This window comes from Chenopodium album, chromosome 1 (genome assembly GCF_948465745.1).
Source record: "Chenopodium album chromosome 1, dcCheAlbu1.1, whole genome shotgun sequence".
Taxonomy (NCBI): Eukaryota; Viridiplantae; Streptophyta; class Magnoliopsida; order Caryophyllales; family Amaranthaceae; genus Chenopodium; species Chenopodium album.
In genome coordinates, this window is record NC_137834.1 from 41,127,167 (window position 1) to 41,147,865 (window position 20,699).

General features: G+C 35.5%; 1 protein-coding gene across 1 annotated transcript; it reads right to left on the reverse strand.

The window, feature by feature from the left end:
• Positions 1 to 18,796: 18,796 nt before the first annotated feature.
• Positions 18,797 to 19,189, reverse strand: LOC145631662 (uncharacterized). The gene has a single exon (XM_081683801.1). It carries the CDS (start codon positions 19,187 to 19,189, stop codon positions 18,797 to 18,799), a length of 393 nt encoding a protein of 130 aa, XP_081539927.1.
• Positions 19,190 to 20,699: the final 1,510 nt, after the last annotated feature.

Consider the following 20,699-nt stretch of genomic DNA (forward strand, 5'->3'; position numbering starts at 1 on the left):
GATCATCGACCACACCTATGGGGGCTCTAGAGATTTCAAATTTCCTAGTGGGCTTTAGAATATCCTCATAGGCTCGTATCTGCTCCCCAAATAGAGCACATCACATTTTGTTTCTCTGTTTACACAAAATAGAACAACAATGCATAAGCACACATATTAGAAGCAACATACTGTATGTCAAAGAATGAGACATGGCCATGATTTACTTTTGATAGTAACAACTATGTAGTGCTTACTCATATCAATTTCAACCTCAACATTTATATCATGTATATCTGACAAGGGAATAAACGCGTCGTCAATTGTCTATCCCTAGATCAAATACAATTTATACAACCTAAACAAACCGAATACGAGTATAAGGCAAGCATAGGGGTCGAACCACAGAGAACGGTAAACACCACCAAATGTTATCGACAATTAAGCTAGTCTGGAATAGGGGATAAATAAACTAAAGTCTAAAAATGCTAAAACAAGAAATAAAACATTAAGGGAAATGGTTTAGGTATAGCATTCACTTGAACATGAACAAAGGCATAGAAATTGAATTAATTATGAACTAAACATGCTCGAATATCGAAATTAAGAATCCAATCTAGCCGCCTTCCGGGGTCAATTGGCTTCTCCTAACATAGCCTCTATGTTTCCACATTAGAACCATATACTAGGAGGTACTATTAAATAACAATCGATAGTAATGAACCTTAACTAAGTCAACTTCCGTTTCTTGTTAGCAAAGATTCACCTTTAATCAACCAACAATGTGCACTTGCAAGAAGATTAAAGAATATCAAGCGTATAAAGACTTTAATCACAAATAAATCAATTCTAAACCCTAGAACATGCTCAAGGTCCAACTACACCACAACCATCCCCTTAATAGGGAAATTACTCACTAATCATGATAATAACAAGATTAATCAACAAATAATCAAGAATCAACATGATCAACAAGCAATACCAACAACTAAAATAATAATCAAAATAAACAAATAAAAATAGAGGAGAGAGAGTAAGAAATTGCTCATTAATTGAAGATGAAGATCTACAAAGGATTGAACAAGCTCCTTCTTCAAAATCCAAGTTCATTAATGAAGAAAACCTCACTTTCTCTCTCTACCAAAGAAGACTAATCCTAACCTAACCTAAAACTAATTAGAGAGTAGAATAATTGGTTATTCCCCCCCTTTCTAATTACCCCAAAAATTGGGTATTTATACTAAGCTAATAAAACTAGGAAAAGAAAATAAAAATAAAAAGGAAAATAAAATAAGAAAACTAATATAAAAATAAAGGAAAGAAAATAAGAAAAAGTTAAAAGAAAAGAAAGAAATAAAAAACAAAAAGAAAAGACAAATAAAAAAAAAAACAAATACAATTCCACCCAAAACAAATCAGACCCACGATTTCCTTCTTTGAATTAGTTGCTTTGAACACCATTGAAGAGCCTTCACCATCACCACCGTTCATCAATAATCATCATCGAATCACCACCATCGATCATAATCAATGCTCTAAATCAATGGCTATTATCCCCAATTGCATCATAATCATCGTTTTTAGACCGATTAATCTTCATTAATAACCACGTGTATAGCTCGTGAAATGGTTCGATCGAACCGTAGGTTGGTGCGGCCGAACTACGGGGTTGGTTCGGTCGAACCATGGGTATGTTCGACCACTCCTCCTCGATTAACGAAACCCACAAAGTCTCTGTCTCGAACTTCGACCGAACCACCAACGGTTTGCCCGAACCCGATTGAAATCGAATTTGCTCTGATTTGGGGCTGTTGCTGTGCGAATTGGTGATGAAATGGCGCAATTTCTGCTGTAATTGATGCTGGTGGTGGCTGCTCTATTGCGCGGTGGTGGTAAGGTGGGATGCGGAGAGGGAGTACTTTCGCTGGTGGCTTTGATTTGCTGCTGTTTTATGCTGATTTTGGTGATGTTGGCTGTGATGCGAGGGACGATAGCAGGTCGCAGGCTGCTGCTATATGTGAAGGAGATGGTAGCTGGCGATTTTGGCGGCTGACGGTGGCAGGTTTGGAGGTAATGGCTGCTGTGGGTTGCGTGAGGTGGAGCAGGGGTTGTGCTGCTGCCGTTGCTATTATTGTTGTTGTTGTTGTTGTGGCTGGTGGTGGTTGTGAGTTGCGAGGTGAGGGCGGTGCGTAGGCAAATTGGAGAATTGGGCGTGGCGGATTGGTGTGGTGAAGGGTAAAGTGAAATGTGGGGTGTAGGATACGGGGCAGCAGCAAGGCAAGAAGCAAAGGAGTTAAGGAAAGATGTGTTGGATTTTACTTGTTAGATTGAACCTTAACTTTGGACCTTCAAATATAACTTTGACTTGAGACACATTCCTCGTCTCGGACACAAACCTACACAAACAAAACCGAAGGAAGGAATTGGGAAAAAGAATAAGAATAAAATAAAATGAAAATAAATAAAGAACGAAATAAAACAAAACCAAGACAAATAAAATAAGATAAATAAAATAGAAATAAATAAAATAAAATAGAAAATAAGAGACATAAAACTAAACTAAAAATAATTAAAACTACGCAAGCAAATAAAATAAAATAAAATAATAGGAAAAAAGACTAAAACTAATAAAATAAAGAAAATAAACTAAAACACGCCAAAATTACCAACATAAACTAGAAACTTTATTAAAGAGAAAACAAGAGAATAAAAGGAAAAATAAGGGAAAACAAACACGAAAATAACCTAAACACTACCCCTAGGAGTGACATAAATGTCACTTATCAAATTCCCCCAAGCTAAACCTTTGCTCGTCCTCGAGCAAAGCAAAGGCAAAAGAGAACAAGATGGAATTATTGAAAGCAAAAGAAAAAAAAATAGAAACAAAGAGAAAGAATGTACACTAACTCACTGTCGTAGGAATCACGGATGCATTTAGCGTATGCATCAAGCCCTTTAAACCCCTATGTCGCCAAAGAGGACGAGTAAGCTCTCGTGAGGGTTTCCTAAGAGGTTTAACCCACAACTCTTGACAAAAACCAAGGCAAGGCAACAAAAGGAAAAAGGAAAAGGAACACTAAGAGAAAAAGCGAAACACAAGCTCATGTATGGACAAGAAATAGGGACGAGTACTAATGAATGCAAACCATTCTAAATGGACAAATGTATGCAAGTTCCAAGATGTCAATGGTTGATTGAAACATAACACATGCTAAGCATAGAGAACTACTTAGGACTCAATCCACCCTAGCCCCAACCAATCGGGCCACGTTCTCTCCACTAGCTTCAAATCAACCCTTAAACTAGCTTCTCAAGATTCCACGAAGGAACCGGAAAAAGATAAAGAAATGAAAAACTTTGAGAAGGTAATCCCGACGTCTCAACTATGCATACTCTTTCCATAGGTTTGAAGTCTATCTCCCTCCACCGTTTTTTTTGACCTAAACCACTAGAGTCTAAGGGTCTTTTTATTGGTTGTAACGTAAGGCTAAGGGTTAAGGCGGGGTACAAATTTAAAATTTGGTGATAATTCCTAAGTGAAGCAAAAAGTGCGGCCGACACTCAAAAATAACTCAAGAATTCACTAAATATCAAGCAAAAATACCACTAATGCCATTCCCCCAAGCTTATTCAACACAAACACACGAAATATAAAAAATGAAGGAACGATCCCCCAAGCTTGAACAAAGCATTGTCCTCAATGCTTAACCTAGGGAAGAAAACGAAACCATCGAAAATATTTTTGTTGTTTTTGTTTCTTTTCCAATTTTTTTTTTTTTTTTTTTTTTTTTTAACTTTATTCATTGTCCTTGCCTTTTTTTTTTTTTTTTTTTGGACGGCTTTTTCTTGAAACTTCACTTAATTTTCAAAAATTTGCATATTTCTTTACAAGCTCAACTCTAACCAAATCTTAAAGTGCTTCTTGTTTATAATCAACAACTCAAAACTTAAACCTCACATGCCAATGCTTCACTAACTAAAAGGTTGGTAAACATAGGCCATTAGGTTTGTAATGTGGTTTAAACAAGAGCGGGAAACATAAGGCTCAAATTGGTTAGCAAGTAGGTTTATGCAAAATAGAAAATCAAATTTGTAACAAAACAAAAAGAAGATAAAGAAAAAAAAATGAGAAAGAAGTGCCCTTTTCCTCCCCTAGAGTGCTTCGGTCACGATCTTGGGAGCTATAAGTCAAAACAAGGATCAAGACATGCATAGCTAAGGATCCAAATGCGCCACACAACAAAGTGATGAAGGCTAGAACAATTTTACCTCACACGGGATTATAACTAAGCAAATACCAACTAAGGGTGCCAAATCCACTATAGAGAGCAACACCATCTTACCACATATCCGTGAACTAGGGCTTCATGGATTCCTATAAGTTCTTAACCCGGCTACCTTAGCATGTAATATCCTAGAGTCAACCAATGACACTCTCAAATCGTGCACACATTAACCACTTAGGAAGAAAGGCATTCAAGAGTAAACAAATCCAAAAGATATAATGTCCAATTAAGAACAAACAAAACACAATTTTGCTAAACTTGCCTTGTAGTAAACAAAAATCTTTTTGGATTTTCCAAAAGCATGAAAAACATGGAAATGCATATACTCACGTGCATGGCATATATGAATCAACATCCCACCAAACATGATAGAATACCCTCCCCCAAGCTTGAATGAAACCAAGCTTTCAAATCATAAACAATGAAACCAAGGAGGGGAATACAAGGAAAAATTAATCCAACATTACCAACACATGATCTTCAAGTCACAATAAGTAAGAGAGAGAGGTAAAAGAAGGATATTACCGGATGTGGGATAAATGCAAAATCACACAAAAAACCCGAAATAACCTCATATGAGCCATAATCTCTACAAATAAGGCTTGAATTCCACATGATAGGTAAGTTGAGGCACATTTCCTTGATTCTTGATCATCACCAATGCGCAAGAGTATATCAAGTTGTGTACCTAGCAAGGAACACAAACACGTCCATGTGAGAAAATCTAATCTAAAAACAAAATAAAATGAAAGCTATAAAACACGGGTTACTTCCCGCAAAGGCTTGTTTAACGTCCAAGCGAGACCGCTCTAGGAAATAAAAGTTCAACGCACGCAAGAGCTTGTCAAATGCACTACTACACATTTCATGGGGGTGTAAATAGGCAAATGACGGAATAAGAACGTGCAACAAAATCATTGCACGCAAGTGAAGAGGGAGATGCCAAAAGAAAGAAGAAGAAGGATCGAAAGGAAACTCAAGAAAGTAAGAAGTAGAAGAAGGAAAAGAATAGTGGAAAGAAAAGGAATAAGGCAAATCCTCATCACATAATTTTTGGTTGACAAAATTCCTCTCTTCCTCAATGATGATGGAATGAGGGACATGAAAATCATCCATAGAGGGCGGCTTCCCAATAGGTTGTTTGAGATAGGAAGGGAGAGAAGTAGGGTAAGGAAGGATGTGGTCGAACCTTAGAGAAAAAGGGGTATGAGAAACGGAAAAAGGGGTAGCTACTCCCTCACCACAAGGTCTCACATCACCAATGAGGGCATGAAAATCAATCATAGCATCCTCAAATGAAGGGCACTCACGATCTACACCTCCCTCAAGCTCAAAAACTCCAAGGGAGTCAACCTTATCCTCCTTTTCACCACAATAGACAACCTTTCCTTCAACTATCTCAAAACCCAAGGTCCCAAAATCGTGCATGAATGGAGGTAGATTCATCTCAAACTCATCTAAGTCCCAAGAAGCGTTCTCGATGAAATCATCCAATAATCTATAAGTCCTCATATGACTCTCAAAAAATATGTGGGACATTACTTCAAAAGAGTCTATATACTCATAGATTGAAGGGTCACAAACATACACTTGAGACTCATCAAGATGGGAAGAAGGATTAGGATTTTCAAAATCAACACTCTTTTCATTTTCAACTCCTTCACCATCACTCGAATGCTCTCTAATGGGATCCTCACTCATATGGGGAAGAGAAGAAGAAGGAAGGGCATTTTCTTGAGAGTTGGCTAGTTGGAGAATTTGGCACTCAAGCATCTTCATTCTAGCTTCCGTCTCCCTATTCTCAACTTCCCTCATCTCGTTATACTTCTCCATCATCTCCATTATCCTCATTATCTTCTCTTCCTTCAAACTTTCCATAGAATTACCCTCATAAAAGGACTCATTAGAAGCATAAGGGAAATCATTTGAAGCCATGTAAGAACAAGAAGATGAGGAGGGAGGATCATTCACATTATAAACATGAGCATCATCATATTGGGGAGAGGGGGCATAATCAAGCAAATGAGATTCATTATCAACAATACGAGAAAAAGAGTTGAAATCACTTGTACTAGGTTCACAAATAGGATCACAAGACAAATCATGGGGATGCATGCCACTAATAAAACCATTATCACATTGAGAATCAAAATTAGCAACATTACATGCCCTATTGCGTACTTCCTTAGCAAACCGTACAAAACAGCTCCAAGCACTATGAACCGATAATGCTTGAAATTCGCCATTAAACCTACTTTCAACCTCATATCTCGTTTGTTCATTCATGCCATAGTAACAAATCTCACAAGCTTCACAAGGATTACAACCATTATAGTTCAAAAACCCCACAAGTCTATGGAAGTAGACACAAAAAGGCTCATCATCATATTGAGGAAAAGAAAAATGTGTCATTTTTCAAAAACAAAGCAAAGAGAACAAAAATAAATCAAAAGAAATATATACAATGGACTAGTCTCAATAAGATAACATAACGGTAATGGAAGCCGTTCCCCGGCAACGGCGCCAATTTGACAAGGGAATAAACGCGTCGTCAATTGTCTATCCCTAGATCAAATACAATTTATACAACCTAAACAAACCTAATACGAGTATAAGGCAAGCATAGGGGTCGAACCACAGAGAACGTTAAACACCACCAAATGTTATCGACAATTAAGCTAGTCCGGAATAGGGGATAAATAAACTAAAGTCTAAAAATGCTAAAACAAGAAATAAAACATTAAGGGAAATGGTTTAGGTATAGCATTCACTTGAACATGAACAAAGGCATAGAAATTGAATTAATTATGAACTAAACATGCTCGAATATCGAAATTAAGAATCCAATCTAGCCGCCTTACGGGGTCAATTGGCTTCTCCTAACATAGCCTCTATGTTTCCACATTAGAACCATATACTAGGAGGTAATATTAAATAACAATCGATAGTAATGAACCTTAACTAAGTCAACTTCCGTTTCTTGTTAGCAAAGATTCACCTTTAATCAACCAACAATGTGCACTTGCAAGAAGATTAAAGAATATCAAGCGTATAAAGACTTTAATCACAAATAAATCAATTCTAAACCCTAGAACATGCTCAAGGTCCAACTACACCACAACCATCCCCTTAATGGGGAAATTACTCACTAATCATGATAATAACAAGATTAATCAACAAATAATCAAGAATCAACATGATCAACAAGCAATACCAACAACTAAAATAATAATCAAAATAAACAAATAAAAATAGAGGAGAGAGAGTAAGAAATTGCTCATTAATTGAAGATGAAGATCTACAAAGGATTGAACAAGCTCCTTCTTCAAAATCCAAGTTCATTAATGAAGAAAACCTCACTTTCTCTCTCTACCAAAGAAGACTAATCCTAACCTAACCTAAAACTAATTAGAGAGTAGAATAATTGGTTATTCCCCCCCTTTCTAATTACCCCAAAAATTGGGTATTTATACTAAGCTAATAAAACTAGGAAAAGAAAATAAAAATAAAAAGGAAAATAAAATAAGAAAACTAATATAAAAATAAAGGAAAGAAAATAAGAAAAAGTTAAAAGAAAAGAAAGAAATAAAAAACAAAAAGAAAAGAAAAATTAAAAAAAAACAAATACAATTCCACCCAAAACAAATCAGACCCACGATTTCCTTCTTTGAATTAGTTGCTTTGAACACCATTGAAGAGCCTTCACCATCACCACCGTTCATCAATAATCATCATCGAATCACCACCATCGATCATAATCAATGCTCTAAATCAATGGCTATCATCCCCAATTGCATCATAATCATCGTTTTTAGACCGATTAATCTTCATTAATAACCACGTGTATAGCTCGTGAAATGGTTTGATCGAACCGTAGGTTGGTGCGGCCGAACTACGGGGTTGGTTCGGTCGAACCATGGGTATGTTCGACCACTCCTCCTCGATTAACGAAACCCACAAAGTCTCCGTCTCGAACTTCGACCGAACCACCAACGGTTTGCCCGAACCCGATTGAAATCGAATTTGCTCTGATTTGGGGCTGTTGCTGTGCGAATTGGTGATGAAATGGCGCAATTGCTGCTGTAATTGATGCTGGTGGTGGCTGCTCTATTGCGCGGTGGTGGTAAGGTGGGATGCGGAGAGGGAGTACTTTCGCTGGTGGCTTTGATTTGCTGCTGTTTTGTGCTGATTTTGGTGATGTTGGCTGTGATGCGAGGGACGATAGCAGGTCGCAGGCTGCTGCTATATGTGGAGGAGATGGTAGCTGGCGATTTTGGCGGCTGACGGTGGTTGGTTTGGAGGTAATGGCTGTTGTGGGTTGCGTGAGGTGGAGCAGGGGTTGTGCTGCTGCCGTTGCTATTATTGTTGTTGTTGTTGTTGTTGTGGCTGGTGGTGGTTGTGAGTTGCGAGGTGAGGGCGGTGCGTAGGCAAATTGGAGAATTGGGCGTGGCTGATTGGTGTGGTGAAGGGTAAAGTGAAATGTGGGGTGTAGGATACGGAGCAGCAGCAAGGCAAGAAGCAAAGGAGTTAAGGAAAGATGTGTTGGATTTTACTTGTTAGATTGAACCTTAACTTTGGACCTTCAAATATAACTTTGACTTGAGACACATTCCTCGTCTCGGACACAAACCTACACAAACAAAACCGAAGGAAGGAATTGGGAAAAAGAATAAGAATAAAATAAAATGAAAATAAATAAAGAACGAAATAAAACAAAACCAAGACAAATAAAATAAGATAAATAAAATAGAAATAAATAAAATAAAATAGAAAATAAGAGACATAAAACTAAACTAAAAATAATTAAAACTACGCAAGCAAATAAAAAAAAATAAAATAATAGGAAAAAAGACTAAAACTAATAAAATAAAGAAAATAAACTAAAACACGCCAAAATTACCAACATAAACTAGAAACTTTATTAAAGAGAAAACAAGAGAATAAAAGGAAAAATAAGGGAAAACAAACACGAAAATAACCTAAACACTACCCCTAGGAGTGACATAAATGTCACTTATCAATATCTTATACAGAATTCGGAATAATTATTATTTAACAAATATGGGCTATATAATTCTATTGTTTATATTTTTAATTATATATAATTAACATAAGGTGCTATAGGACCAACCCTTTACACATGTAACATTTCACAATATGTCACTGTTAAAAAAGTATTTAAACATAGAGAAGAATGTAGGAAAACAATGCTTACCCGTTCATCTTCTACAATGAGAGTTTGATAGACTAATTCAGGCTTCTTTGGTGATTTTCGAGGACGACCTTTCTCAGTAACTGTAACCATTACCTTGTAGTCTTTAGTTTCTGTGTTGAGCTCATTCAAGTATAATGGTTCAAGCTTCATTTTGCAGAACACTTGCTGTTTACAAAAAACACAGTATATTTTAGAATAATTATTGGTACAATATATATATAATCTTCGAAGAAAAAGGGAAAGGTGGGGGATAATCATAATATCATAATGAAGAACACATACAAATATTTTAAACATAGCAAAATAGTAGGACATATAGACCAGTATGTCAGAAACATTTGCTGTAACAGAATTTAACCCAAGCAACAAATTCATATAGAATCTAACAGAATGAAATTATGTTATGTAATTAATAAGTTACATAAATCAATTTAGAGCATATGGAGATAATCATGATGGTAGAAAGGAAGTGGAGCACATACTGATATTTTAAGCATAGCAAAATAGTAAGATATGTACACCATGATGTCACAAACAACTGCTATAACAGAATCCAATCTTAGCAATAAATTCATATAGCATCTAACAAGATCAAATTCTATTATGTATTTAATAGATCACATACATCAATTTAGAGCACAGAATATTTCTGTGTATGAAGTTATTGTTGACAAATTCCAAAAGCAGAAAACATTGAGATAAGTGCTGTGAGATTGTTTCACAACTACCTTAGTAAATGCTAGCATTTTTAATACTTTTTAAGTTTGCAAGTATATTGAATTGTATGTTTAGCAAGAAATTCAGTAAGATGTACATATTACACTTGATTGTGCAGGAAAGTAGCATACCTTTAAATAGAAAGGCATCACAAATGGAAAAATTAAAACTTAGGAGTACCTTAGCTATAATGTAAAATTGCAGAGCTGAGAATGATGGAGTTTTGGTTCTTGCGTGTGGCCTATTTATAGGTAAAGAGAGGAAGCAGTAATATTAGGAGAATATGAGGGGAATAAGCAGAGCACTATTCCAAATAGTGACCAGGCCATACCGAGCAATGGTTGGTACAGTTGTGTAGTACCACTACTGAACATACCCTCTATTAAGAAAAGTAGAAGGGGAAAAAATAGACAAAAGATTGCTTTTCTCTCTCTATTAGATGTCAATCAATTAGTAATGTATGTTGGGGAAAGATTTTGTACAATGAATTTTAGGTAGAAACAAAAAGTAAAGAAAGAAAAAATGATACATAAGTAGTAAATATACATAAGTAGTAAATATGCTTGAAGTTTTTGTGGGTTGATTTCTATGTTTGGTAGTGGAATTATAATTAAATCAATTGTTGTTTGTGATTTTCGTAAAACATAATTCTGCTCTTAAATAGATTGTGATTTTGTTTTGTTTTTTTTTTTTTTTTTCTTTTTCTCATGTTAAAAAGTAAATCTGTTTTATATATATTTTTTTTGGTTTTCTTTTCTTTTCTTTCTTTTCCTTTTTTTTTTTTTTTTTTTTTTTTTTTTTTTGTGGACCTTGTTTAAGCAAGTACAATTTGGCCTTTCCTTGTCATTATCTACCACAATAGTATGCTTGACAAATTGTACTATTTTACTTGTAAAGTAAGGGAACTATGTTTTGTGGTGAATGGAAATAGTGTAGAAGGTATATAATTTAAGTTGAGCATTCTTAGTCCATGGACTGGGCTATTAGTGATTACAATAAACAATTATATGGTAGGAAAGTCTGGCCCAATAGATTATAGACATGCTATATAAATTTTGATGTGTACAATGTGATACAATTAAAATAATTACCACAAGGAAAAGAGCCCGGGATATGTTATACATGGATATGCATTTGTACAACCATTGTTAGAAGTATTGTTGTACAACACTTTTATTTTAGTGAAGTATCATTTGCTTTTGTATATTGGAAATTTTTAAGTTATACAATACTAGTATTTATGAAAACATATTTTAAGTATCCAAAAAGCAAGGTACTTAAAGTGATCACATTGATTACAACACCTTGGTTTGAATTAGGATGTGGGTAACAAAATTCCTTTCCTTAGTCGTAGGCTCTAACAGAAGCCATAAATCTCTTTGCAATATCTATATGACATAACATCATTAGTTTTAGAAACGTTTTACTCATCTTACAATACATAGAGCATAGGTCCATGGAAAATGATTTTGGAGAAGATTTAGACTTGTCATTAGGGAGATAATTGCAGTAACTTGAATTTTCTAGACAAGTGATCTCATACCAATTGGAGGTTATAAAGTATGTTGCACATTGGAGTAACGTAAATCAACGTGGCTTGGAAATCTAAAGCTTGTGCCTATGAAAATAAAAGAAAGTATCTGTATAGAATCTTACTAATTGGTAATTCAATTAAGTAAGTTTGATGTCTAGCATTTAAGGGAGGAAATGTAGTTGTATATAGAAATCTTAATACTAATGATTCCAAGCAACCTTAGAGTGCAGAAAAATATAGGAATGGAATGGATCTTAATATAGATGTCCAAGTCTAATTGCCCTGTATTTATTTAGGTGATTATATATTTTTGTATTGAATCATTGCTCATAATCTTCTTATATATACAGATGTTTGCACCACCTCTTGCTATTTGTAAATTAATTATAGGTTATGTATTATGGACAAATGTAATATTATTAAGTAACATGTTCATGATTGATTATTGTCATTGTCTTATATAATAAATACAATGCAAAAGTGATCTTCTTGTGAGCACGCTCTTTGTTTTTGTTTACTCTATTAGACAACGTGATCAGTCTATTAATGTTTCCTTATGTTTCACGTGGCTATAGTTAATAGGGAGATTCTCTGTAACATGTAAATTGGTCCTGACCTCAAAGGGTTCAAGGACTGTCATGTATTATATAAGCCAGTAGCAACCCTCTTGAGCAAGCATATAGTGTAATATTCTTGTTAAATACCCAATACTGGTAAAGATGGTATGCATAATTTAGAGTTTCTTTGTTAAGTTGTACTTCTGGTTCCGTGTATATAAGCATTACTACTGTTTTTTAGCTTACTATCTTACTTTGTGTATCCATAGGTTGATAACAACAGTTTAATGAAGTGGATACTAAAAATAGAAGAGGAGCATACAGATATTGCAGTATGTTTTAGTACATATGTTTGGGAATTTGAGTTTCTGTTTGTATAATCCTACTAATGATACCCTTCTTGTTTGGTCTGATTCAGGAGATTCCTGCTGTATTTTATCATATTTTATTAACTCAGTGTGGAGTTGGACAGATTTTCCGATGTTACGATGGACCAGCATGGGATATTGTTATTAGGAGAACTAAAATAGGAGATATGATTAGTGGAATGTACGTCGAAGGAGGTTGGAAAGAATTTATTTTCGACAATGATGTTGAGGTCGAAGATTCTCTGATATTGTACTACAAAGGTGGGGAGATATTCCACACAGGGGTATTTTCTTATCATGGTCATGATAAAACTCATGTAAACATTCCAGTAACTCAGACCATAGTTACTCGAAGAAGGTTTCCATTAAATGTTGTAGAGCTGGAAAATCACTTAAGGCAAATGCAAGTACAACGTCCTGAGCCGTCGTTTACTTATATATTTGATCCTCGTTGTATTCACTAAGGAATTATTTTAAGTGTTTGACTTAATAATCTATCTGCAAGGATTTAGAAACTATTTTCATGATTTTGTTGTGTTTTTTTTTCTTTAGACTGTACCTGTATCTTTTGCTAGGATGCATTTCCAAGAAGCAACTCCCTGCACAGTAGAAATAAGTTCTACTTTGAATCGTTGGTGAAACTAATAAGAACAGTAGAAATCCCTGCACAAACATAAATAAGTTTCCTTTATAATAATAAGAACAGTAGAAATACCTAATCAAATTATTGGTGAAACTATTGTAAATAGGTCGGGTATTGTAGATGCAATCTGGGACTAAATTTGTATCAGTTGTGAACAAAATTTACTACTATTATATTTAAAATTCACGAATGACTAATATAAGTATTATGGCAATTGTAATAGGTTAGTGAGTGCATTAATTGCATTGAAGGCGAGCAGAAGGCGTAATTATGCAATAATTAAAACAATTTGCTCTGTTAGGTACAACGACTGTGTGAAGAATTTGTAATAGTTACATTGTGTCTGCTTTTTTTACATACTTGGTACAATACTCTAAATAGTAGGAACCGAGGCTTTTTTTATTACTTCTGTGGTTTAGATGTCCAAAATTATATGGAATCTTGACAATAACAAACGAATCTTTCATAACATCTGAGGGCTTGCAGGTTGCACACAGCTTCAGTCAAAATTTAATAAGCAGGCTTATCTGTTAGATAAGTGCACCATATGTCTTTTTTGATGCATATTCTGTGGGCATGTTGATACAACAAGACATCTTGTACTTGCATACCAGAATTATTCGCGCATGCGTAAGTGTCAAAACAATCTATGCAGGAAGTACACATAAATATATTACTATTGCAAGATTCCCTATAAAGAAAATAGGCATAGAGTGTCGGTTTCCAGGATTTATATAAAAATTAGGAGTTGGTAGTGATACAATTTTCATAACCAACTGAGTGCTTCAAAAGCAGATAATAAAGTCTAAGTTCTACCGTTGGTATATACTCTTGCATCAGAAAGTGCAAAAAAATGAGCAACAATCTTCTAAGCTACATTATTCAATATCATAACTGCCATAGGAATGCTCTAGTATATTCAATCAGTTTCAAAATATTTCAATGTTAGAATAAACATTTATTCTTGATTAATCATTCCATTAGAATGTTTTTATACGTATAAAATTTTTTCGTAGCAGTATTCATGTAATTATCTATCTCCAGTTTATTCTCTATGAAGATATATGTGCCTTCCTTATACTGATATGTAACTCTTCTTGAGTGCTGCATGTAGCCTCTCCCAGGTAGCTGGAAAACTCTCCTGTCTACATTCACGGGGCCTGTGTCTATACAGCGTAATGCCGGAGGGCCAGTATGGAATGTTGAGCTCCTTGGTGCTAACATCAATGAGTCATACCGTGTGTTCTTGTATGCTGGATGGGAGACATTTGTAGCCAATAATCAAGTCAAACAAGGCGATATTTTAAGTGTACGATACATAGGTCGTGGAACATTATCCATCCAAGTGCTGTCTGCAGCGGGTGATGAACTTCACAGTTAAGAGTCCAGTCAGCCGGAGTAATGTAAAATGAATTAGCTATATGAATAATGTAATGGATGAACTACTCTGTTTGAGTTCTAGTTGTGCACAATAGTCTGTCTAGGCTAACAAATCAGGATGTGTTTTTTTAAAAAATTAGCAGCCCTGACCCTGCTTCATGTACCTGTAAACCCCAGTATTATCACCAGCTGACTATCTATGTAATTAGAATATTCTAACGATTTGCTATCAATTGCTGAATTTTTTGACAATTGGTTAATTTAAAAGATATTAACATGGAACTTAGCTGGAAACTTGAAGTCATGGATAAAATAAGACAACTATAAGCATTAGTCTTGTGCGTATTATGTGTTCAGGATCATCATTAGCAACAATCCGGTGGGGGGAATCAATTTGGTCTATGGTATGTAAATGAGTCCAATCAGGTATGCTATTTGAATTTAGAGCTATATATAATCTTTGAAGAAGAAGGGAAAGGTGGGGTATAATCATAATATCAGAAAGAAGAACACATACTAATATTTCACATAGCAAAATAGTAGGACATATTGACTAGTATGTCAGGATCATTTGCTATAACATAATTTAATCCAAGCAACAAATTCATATAGAATCTAACAGAATGAAATTATGTTATGTAATTAATAGGTCACATACATCAATTTAGAGCATAGGGAGATAATCATGAAGGTAGAAAGGAAAGTGGAGCACATACTGATATTTCAAGCATAGCAAAATAGTAAGACATATACGCCAATATGTCACAAACAACTGCTATAACAGAATATAATCTTAGCAATAAATTCATATAGCATCTAACAAGATCAAATTCTGTTATGTAATTAATATATCACATACATCAATTTGGAGCACAAAATATTTATATCGCGTTTTAAATTATGTAACGTGCACAAATACAAGTACATAATCAAACTATAAATATCTACTGGTATCGCTCCTGTATAAAAGTTCATGCCCCCTGTGTACTTTGGAAGATACTACAATGTATAAATCAGGAATAGTATAAGCTCACAACATATTCATATCGCACACTAATAACAATATAGATCATTAAGCCATGTAACAAACAAAAAATTAACTATATGGCTTGAAATTTCTATAATAAAAGCACATTATGCATTTGTATATCCTATTGAATATGAAAAGATACATTATCAGCATGAGTAATAAGGAGGCATGAGTTCAGGATGTCCATTGCAATGCAACATGCAATATATATTAGTTTTCAAAAAGAGGAAACATACTTCATGGCCTTGCTGTGTTTTCATCGAATATTCAGTTGTTTTGCTTCATGTTGGTCTTTAGAATTCCAGCTAATGTAAGCACTTCATACGCCACTACATTCTTCACAGATTTGGGTGAGTATTGGTCCGGAGGTTTAGCATAAAAAACAGCGTCATCTTTTGATATTTTGGCTCGGGATAAAGCAACATATAATTGTCCATGAGAAAAACATGGGCGCGGGAGATGAATGGACACTTGGTTAAGAGTCTGTCCTTGAGATTTATTGATTGTCATAGAAAAGCTTAATTTGTTAGGGAATTGTTTACGTTCAAATTGGAAAGGGTAGTTCACAGATCAAGATGGACGTAAGTTGATCCTATGTATGAATACATGATCACCTTTATATTACCCTGTAGCAATGACACATTGAATGACATTTGGGAAGAAACGTGTACAAGTGAGGCGGGTTCCATTACATAAACCAGAAAATGGTAACAGATTCCTTAGCAATATGACTGGAAAGTTTTCTTTGAGTACAAGCTCGTGAGGACTCATCCCACCTGGACATAAATTGTTCATAAATTCTGTAGGGTATATATTACATGAATCGTTCAAAATTACATCAAAGTTTTTGTATGTAACAGATCGTCCCTCAAATCGTTCAATCATGAATGCATTAATAAAATCCACCTCATCATTTATTGGTGTCAAAATTGCCCGATTCACAAAAGTGTCAGCACAAAGATTGCCGTGAATCATTTCATGGAAAGTTGTTGCCATCAAATCACTTACTAAGTCTTCTTAATTTTGACAAATCTGAGCAATATGATTTGGCAATTGGACATAAGCATATTTTGATTCTTGTAGCTCTCCATTGCCTAGAGCAAGTAAGAACTTAGAGTATGGTAAATCATCACGGGCCCTAATATTCTCTGTTAGTATGAAATTTATGAATTTAGGCCATAAATATGAAGTAACTATACTGGTGTCCACTGCTTCTCTCATCGATTTATGAGGAACAACTAGAAGAACCTGCCTGAAATCACCTCCGAACACAACTATTTTCCCTCCAAACATAATTTTGTTTCCCACACAACTTGCATTAATAAATCTAATGATTCAATGTTTTATTTTCTTGCTATTGAAGCTTCATCCCATATTATTAATGTAGTCTCCCTAAGTAGATCTACTAAACTACCTTGCTTCGGAACATCACAAGCTAAAGAAGCATCACTGTCAAGTGGAATTTTAGATCTTGAGTGGGCTGTGAGTCCTGAGGGTATATTTGTTGCGGTAATACCTAGTGTTGCTGTAAGCAACACAATCTTGTTCATGAGTTAAATCTCTGCATACAAAGCGTTGTATAAAAATATTTTCCCAGTTCTTCCTTGGCCATCTACAAACAAGACACTTGGCTTCCTTCCAAGACATACTGCATAATGAACGAGAAGGCTTCGTTTTGCTCATATTTAAGCCTAGATTGACATGTAAGACATTCATATGGTATAGAAGCATCAAGAGCATCCATGATATCTTTTGTTTTTTTGAGCTGAAGGTCGACATGCATATTTAAATGTTCTAGACCAAACGATGACAGTGACTTTCCCATAGCTTCAAGATACCCCTCAATAGACCTCAAAATAAGCTGGTGGACTCTATGGACATTAGCACCATATTTATGGCCGAAATCTTCAGACAAAGAATGATAGTGTTTAAACCATAGAGCATACGGATCTGCTGTCTGAAAAAACATTAATACTGTTGCAAACAGACGTCGTAATGCGCCAGGCATCTGGACTTCAGAAGCCTCAGACAATGTTAAGTCTGCAATATCATCATCTTCTATTAATCCTAGCTTCAAGGTTGCATCATGAAAAGTCGAATACATATGCTCGTTTACAGTTCAAAGGTCCTCAAATGAAGTTGGACTTCTGATATGGAGCAATAATAACCTGAGATAAAAACATTCTCCTTCCGCAGGATATACAAATGACAATCGCCCAACAAAGAATTTATCCTGCACTCTTTCTTTCCATTCTTTTTACTCGCATCCCACGTGTAATACTCACAAAATTCACGGTATAGGTAGCCCATCCCACCTTCAGTTGCTGCATTAGCTGCAAAAAATTCAGTCAGTTGAGTGCGAAAACGCTTAGAATTAGCAATAACATCACACAATCTTTCATGAGAATATAAATGAATAGTCTGTGCATTAGGCAGGTGAACCTTCAAATGAATAACTCGGGGTACATTTCAAATAAGTCACTGAAAATTCTCCATGTAGCTTCACAAGGAGACACCCATCTACCCGATTGGAGTCGTGTAATTTCATCCAAAGGATTTTTATCACCGGGCACTATATTAAATGAAACTTTATCATGACCCTTGTACACATACTGATACAGATACTTCATTGCCTTAATTGTAGATCACACTTCAACATTTAAATGACAACCAAACAATGATGAGAGATATGGTTTATAAGGAATAAGCCATTGATTGTCAAGATATGTATTACGTATTTTCACCCTTTCTCCAGTGTCACGCCTCCTATAGATGGGGTAACCATCTTTATTATTAGTTGTGTCATCTATAAATTGCTTTGGGAATTTATTTTTACAAGTGTCTACACCATATTATCTATGCATACATGAGCATTCTAGATCCAATTCACCACAAGGACCATGCATCATATGCGCAAGAACAGTCTTACGCAACTTAGTATTACTAACAGGTGGTATTTCAGCATACATAAATTTGTCATAATCAGCAGGGCAATTCATCTTCCATTCCGATTTCAAGATGATTAAGAAATGAGCATAAGGCAATCCTCTCTTTTAAAACTCTATAACATACACCATTGCAGCGACTTCACCAAAGATTTTTTTGGTCCATTATCTCTTTCTTCAACAAAAGTAGCTTGGCTTTAAAAATCCTTGCTACTAAATCAGGGCGTTCCTGTGCTGTTTCACTAGGGGCTAGCTCAGATTTTATCTCAGGCCAGTTAGCATTGCAAGTCATAGTTATAAACAAATCAGGTTTCCCGTACCTTTGAACCAAAGTCATAGCATTTAGATAACGTTTCTTCATATCTTGAGCCCCTCCAATAAAGGTTGGAGGTAAGATAACTCTATGCCCTACCTTACAAGCAGAGGTTTCACAAGAATGTAGAGAATCCAAGATACCTTGATAAAGCTCAACCCGTATACCCTCTTGATTGTTCCGAAAGTAATCAAGACCTTTGTTCTCAATTTTAACATACATGTCGACGATCTATTGTTAAAAACACCTGCCAGCTCGTAGCAGCCAATTTTTAGGTCGGATTTGTAGCTTGTAAGCGTAATATTCCCTATGAGAAATAAACTTATCTGCCCTGGTGTTTTTCTTATGCGCCCCTGCATATAAACACCAGCCACAATTGTGTACAAAGCGTCATAACAAAAGCAAACAACAAAGTAATTCAGTTGTTATAATGTAAAAGGTTTTTGGCAAACATACGTCTATCTTCTTCAGCCAACAAATCTTCAGCACTATGCACAGCACAAGAAGCAATAGGGTTCGGCAATGAAACAGATTGTGTTTCTCCACCATGGGACTGCTTCTTTAATCCTTGAGTCCATCCACACTCCCCATGTGGGAATAGCAAAGGGTATTTCAGTGGGTCATAACAACCATAGTTGTGATAAATTCTATGCGATTTAGCTGATCTTCCAAACACTACGGTGTGGGGACTTAAACTCTGACTGGATGAAGCATTCTCTGGCCATAAAACAGCAACATCATCTACAGAAGGGGCATTGTAAACATGTTGGTCTGTCATGGTATTTTGGTTCAAAACAATCTTTGTGTCTACATACACTTCTCTTTCCCTCAGAGACTAGAATAACACTGCGCATGGGTTTTGATAAGATACCTGGATAAGTATATCGACAATATCATGCCTGATATCTGGAAAACATCCTACTCTATTACGAGCCTCATGCTGTCCATCATAAAAATACAGCTGCAAAACTTTGGGCTACCATCTTTAGGCAGTAAATCTGGAACAAAGTGGTACATTTGCCCATGCATCTAACAAACATATATACCTTTATATGTTCCTGCATTAAAATTCCCTCCTATAGAACTAAAAGCGAAAAGGTTGTTGTATAATCTAGCATAACTCCGGAAATGTACTGCATTCATCCTTTGATGTAAATAAACGCTGAAGCTCAGGAGGGTAATCATGTCGTGGCTATCCGTATCTCGCCATCACCACAACAGAACTTCAATGTTTCAAATGCAAACTTCTTAGCATCACATTTGACACAATATGAAGGGGCAAGTAATTCCAGAGACTCTATAGGCAATGGTTATCCTATCATAGCAGCAGGAATAACTAGCAATTGTATAGGTTGCATACACACAAATTAGGAACAACTGTTGGCCACAATAACAATGAAAACCTATTTCTTAAACTAACAAGAGAAACCTAGAAGCTTACACAATGGCTTAGGTCGTGTGTGAGTCTTTCTCCTCGTATGCTTTGCAATGCTGTATATACAAACACAAAAATTATTACTTATAAACTATAAATAACACACCATGTACCTCTTTGCTTGTATCTGATTCGTATCACCAATACAACGTTTTATCTTATGTTTGCGTGCACGAGGATGCTTAGTTACTACAACATGGTCACTGAGTACACCCAAAATATGGAGCAAAATTAACAGAACCATTGTCAACCATGTGAACTATGTATACAGTATACATTTATTCATGATTGCATCCG